The following is a 5,446-nucleotide window of genomic DNA, read 5'->3' as shown; positions in this document are numbered from 1 at the left end:
CCTCGCCTCGTCGCCTCACCGACAATGTTGGCGGTGAGGCGCGACGATCAATGATCGGTGGTTGCGCTGTCATGGGAGAAGGGAGAGATGAGAGATGAGAGGGCTGGACGCACGATCATAGGAGAAGGGAGAGAGGCGAAGGCTGTGCGAGGGCATTTAAGTCTTTTTGACCTCATTCAGTAAGCTCGTCGGGCAATGTAGAATAATTCTATAATAAAATACATTATTAATGCATACCAACCCGAGACCCCACTAGTTTCTTGCCATGTCACCAGTTGCAGAGGATTCAAAGTCTATACACCGCAGGGAATCCTTCACCAGACCGTCCGATTACTTTAAACAATCGGCGGTTATGACTAAAAAGTGAATGCCACGTGGATTCGCACTAAATTTGTTGTTATATATATAGATTTATATATTTATGAACTTATGATTTATTTCACAATGTCCTTTTCTGAATTTTTGAAAAAAGTTATTCACTCATCTAACTGCGATTGGATAGGCTTTTTTTTTTCAATTAAAATAAAATATAAAAGAGTGAGTTTTTGATTGTTTGGAGTATTGGTGCAATGGTTCTAATTTATTTTATATATTTGTTGAATCTTATTTTTAATTATAAAATAATTTTATGATAATAATATTAAAAAATAAAATATACTTATTAATTAATATATAGATAAAAAAAATAAAATATAAAAAATATTTCACACAAAAATATTTTTCATTCTATTTATTAAATTTATCTTACTTCTAAAAAATAAATCACATGATTTTTATTTAAATTTTTTTAAATAAATTTATCTCTCTTTCATTAAAATAAATTTATCTTAAATCTTATAAATAAAAAAAATAATTCGTATGTCTTTTAATATATTCTAAAAAATTTAACAAATAATTTGATAAAAATCTTAAAATATTTCACACTTATAGATAAATTGTATTTATTTTTTAGATATTTAATTAATTACTAAGCTTATTTAAAAATTAAAAATATAATATAATAAATATAAATTATTTAAAAACAAGACACCTTTATTATTGACGATGATAAAAATAAAATATATTTATTACACCACAACCCACAACCCATATTCTAAATATTATTATTTTTGTAGAGGGAGAGAGAGATTGCATAGGAAATGGCGAACGAAGAAGAAGCTATATGCTTTGCCGTCAGCTCTCAACTTTCTAGCTCTCATTCATTCATCTCAATCATTTTCTTCCCTTCTTTCCTTCCCTTTCTTTTTCTCTCTTTCTCTTCCTCTCCTCGCTCTACATAGATCTCTCTCTCTCTCTCTCTGCTTCAAGATGTAGCCTTTCTTGCTTTGCTATGAAAAGAAACGTCTGGTATGGTTCTCGTCCCTCACACCCAGAAAGTAAAAAACTCTTCTGCTTCCATTCCCCCCCCCCCCCCCCCCCCCCCCGCTTTGATCCTGATCTCTGACTTCTTCTGTTTTTTCTCTTACTTTTTCTCGCATTGTAGCTATATGTTCTTTTATGAATATGAATCTCTTGTATCTCATCTATGTGTACGATCATTTTACTTATGATAGTGTACTGTGATTTTGATTACTTCTTTTATCCTTTTGTTTTTCTCTTTCGAATCTGGTCTTTGATTGTTTCTTACCCTGTAAAACAATTATTTGTTTTTGATAAATTTGATTTTCTCTCCACTATATAGAGGCATATCTACTAATGACTTAAATTTACTTCCTCCTTGGGTTGGCAGCTTTCCTTTTCTGCCTTTAAAATCAGATTTTCTCTACCCTTTGTTTGGTTGTCGAGAAAAATTGTGGGGAAACTTGAAGATTGCCTCATGTTGTTCCCATTTCCTGGAAAATGAAAAAGGCAAAGCTTTTTGCTCAAGCCCTTAGTTGGGTTCAATGTTTTCTGGGTTTAAATGTAGCACTTTCCCATTTTGTTTCTCCGCAAACAGTTTAGAATTCCATCATTTTTTCTTGCTTTTCCGTGCAGCTAGACTTTGTTGCTGATTTAGCATTAAAAAGAAAAAAAAAATCTTATCCTATGTTTTATATTCGAATCCTATACAGATCTCTTGAAACCTTAGATTTTGTATAGATTCGATTTAGATATGCTTATTTCCTTTGTCCAATTTGGGCACTGTTTTAGCTCGGCCCTTTGTCCAAATCTATTTAAGAGTTTAACTTCCTTCCATATTCTCCATTAATAACCTCCAACTCTCCAACCATTTTAGGAATATTGGTGCCCATTTATGGTATTACATATCTGTATCATTTATTTTAGCTTCCCCGATGTTGATGAAACTCATCGGTTTTTTGTTATCTTCATTTCATGTTTGTTCTTTGTTATTTATTGTTTGATCATCTGTATATCTTGAGATTGTGATTGACATCTGCTTGAAGCTTTATTTCTAATGGTTGAGTCTTTCATTATTGTGTCCAGCTGGAGTTTTGACAAATGAAAGCGCGATTGAAACCCGGTTTGGTTCTGAATTTATCATCGTAGTGATGAATAATCTGACTGTTGAAACAGAAGGTACTTTCCCCAGTTTGCTTGAACTGGCCGCTAACAATGACGTTGAGGGGTTCAAAGAGTGTGCTCAGCATAATCTTTCTCTTATCGATGAGGTAGGGTTATGGTACGGGCGGCAGAAGGGCTCGAAACAGATGGTTCTTGAGCATAGAACTCCTCTAATGCTTTCTGCTACCTATGGTAGTGTCGATGTCGTTAGGCTGATTCTTTCATTCTCTGATCTTGGTATCGATGTCAATCGGGCATGTGGCCTTGATAAGAGCACTGCCCTTCACTGTGCTGCATCGGGTGGTTCTAAGCACGCAGTTGATGTTGTGAAACTTCTCTTAGAAGCAGGTGCTGATCCTGATATAGTCGATGCCAATGATCGCCGTCCTGTTGATGTTATTGTAGTGCCCCCAACGTTCCAAGATCTGAAATTCACTCTTCGGGAACTTTTAGCAGCCAATGGCTCTGTTGGCGAGCGCAATTCGAATTCTCCATCCCCATCGCCATCTTGGCACTCAGCTTCCTCTCCCAAAAGTTCAAAGTTGGTTGATGTTGTTGCTGTTTCTTCTGCTTCAGAGAAGAAAGAATACCCTGTTGACCCCTCGTTGCCGGACATCAAGAATAGCATCTATTCAACTGATGAGTTCCGGATGTTCTCATTTAAGGTCAGGCCTTGTTCTCGCGCCTACTCTCACGATTGGACCGAGTGCCCATTTGTTCATCCGGGTGAAAATGCTCGAAGAAGGGACCCTAGGAAATATCACTACAGCTGTGTTCCTTGTCCTGAGTTTCGTAAAGGGGCTTGTCGAAGAGGAGATATGTGTGAATATGCTCACGGGGTCTTTGAGTGCTGGCTCCATCCGGCTCAATACAGAACCCGGCTCTGCAAGGACGGCACAAATTGCAATAGAAGAGTATGCTTCTTTGCCCACACTCAAGACGAACTTCGTCCCTTGTATGTCTCGACTGGTTCTGCTATGCCATCCCCATTCTCATCAGGTAATGGTGCTGGTGCTGGTGCTGCTAATGCCATGGATTTTGCTGCAGCCATGAACCTTCTACCGGTCTCGCCATCTTCTGTCTCGGTGATGTCCCCCTCGCCTTTGACTTCACCCATGTCTCTATCTGCCAATGGCATTTCAAACATGGGTTGGCCCCAACCGAATGTCCCAGCGTTGCATCTACCGGGAAGTAATTTTCAGTCCAGTCGCTTGCGATCATCTCTTAATGCAAGAGACATTGTAGCAGGGGACTTCGATTCGTTTCCAGATTGTGATTTGCACCAACAGCAGCTCCTAAATGAACTCTCCCGTCTCTCTCAACCAAGCATTAGTTGTAATTCTTTGAACCGATCTGCTCGTTCAAAAACCCTAACCCATTCAAACCTCGAAGATCTCTTTTCTGCAGAGAGCTCTTCTCCACGGTACTCCAACGACCAGGCATTGGCTTCGGCTTCGGCTTGTTTCTCCCCTACGCACAAGTCAGCTGTTCTCAATCAGTTTCAGCAGCAGCAGAGCATGTTGCTTCCAGTCAATACCAATTTCTCACCAAAAACTGTTGATCACCCTTTTTTGCAAGCCTCTTTTGGAGTTTCATCTTCGGGGAGGATGTCTCCGCGTAGCGTGGAGCCCATCTCACCTGCGAGCTCTCGGATTCACATGCATGCTCAACGTGATAATCGATCACAACAGTTTCGCAGTCTTAGTTCTCGTGATCTTGGCTCCAATTCTCCTGCCATTGTTGGCTCCCCCGGTGATTCGTGGTCACAGTGGGGATCCTCCAATGGAAACCCAGACTGGGCTATCAATGCTGACGAATTTTGTATTGGTAGACTTCGCAGATCATCGTCGTTTGAGCATGTAAACAGTGGGGAAGAGCCTGATCTATCATGGGTTCAATCCATCGTCAAAGAATCTCCACAAGAAATGAGGGAAAGGCCTGCTTCACCCGCATTAGGTGGCGTTGCAGTTGCCGCCGGATCCTCAAGTGAACACTCAAATTTGAATTCCCTGATTGAACCGACTGATCAGTCTGTTTTGGGTGCATGGCTGGAACAAATGCAGCTTGATCAGCTGATGGCTCAGTAAAATCTTGGGCATGAGAAGCAATCTTCTTTCACATTTTTCCTGGAAAATCACCTATTTTTGATTTATGGATTTTGTTGGTTACGATTTGGAGGAATTTGACAGTAAGCAGGAGGAAAGCAAGGAAGAACAGGAGCTCAAGTATTCAGAGGAAAAATAGTATTTTTAATATTGTAATTTATCATTACAGCTTAAGTTAGAAAGGATAAAAAATCAATGGGTTTCCCCTCCCCAACAAAGGAATCCCAATTTCTATCAGTAAGTATTTTAAAATTTAGGACTAAGTTTTTCCCCATCTTCAACATTACTAAACTTGCATGAAAGTGACGCTGATGGGTCTATTAGAATAAGCCACGAAAGCTCTTATCTTACAGGATTTGGTTCTGTTCTGGCTTGTTCCTTTGTATTTTAATACTCACAAAAAAAGTAGAGGGTAAGGAAGATGGAAAGAGATTATGGGAATTGATGTAACGTTCATATACTTATATTCATATATTCTGCAGATGATTTGCTTGATTCTTTCTCTCATTTTCATCATTCTTCTCTGCTTCATGTTGTTAAATCTCTACTTGCATTGGGAGTGATGCTGCTTAGTGGGTTGAGGAGAAGGAATTGGAACCTGTGCTGTGGGGGGGCTCCCACTCCACCAAAAGTTGGAATTTGGGTTGTGGGGAATGTGCTCTATTTTTTAATGTGGATTCTACCAATCTTTATGGAGATAGATGCAAAGGTGAAAAATCTTTATTGTTCGTGGGGTTGGAGTTGTGCATCTACTCTTAAAAGACGATGGCAGGGCCTTTTAATTAATCAAACAGGGATATTCCCCGCTTGATGATACCCCTCACCTTCTCTAAAACATT

General features: G+C 39.2%; 1 protein-coding gene across 2 annotated transcripts; it reads left to right on the top strand.

The window, feature by feature from the left end:
* The first annotated feature begins 1,114 nt into the window (after positions 1–1,114).
* LOC127789578 (zinc finger CCCH domain-containing protein 30-like) lies at positions 1,115–5,102 on the top strand. 2 transcript variants are annotated; one of them, XM_052318509.1, is made up of 2 exons: positions 1,115–1,347; positions 2,425–5,102. In XM_052318509.1, the coding sequence occupies exon 2, from the start codon at positions 2,490–2,492 to the stop codon at positions 4,587–4,589; it is 2,100 nt and encodes a 699-aa protein (XP_052174469.1). In that variant the 5' UTR covers positions 1,115–1,347; positions 2,425–2,489; the 3' UTR covers positions 4,590–5,102. The 2 variants fall into 2 exon arrangements, with proteins under 2 accessions (XP_052174469.1, XP_052174470.1); XM_052318510.1 differs by lacking the exon at positions 1,115–1,347 and adding an exon at positions 1,386–2,236.
* Positions 5,103–5,446: the final 344 nt, after the last annotated feature.

Source organism: Diospyros lotus, chromosome 14, assembly GCF_014633365.1.
Source record: "Diospyros lotus cultivar Yz01 chromosome 14, ASM1463336v1, whole genome shotgun sequence".
Lineage (NCBI taxonomy): Eukaryota > Viridiplantae > Streptophyta > Magnoliopsida > Ericales > Ebenaceae > Diospyros > Diospyros lotus.
This window is presented reverse-complemented; position numbering and strand designations above follow the sequence as displayed.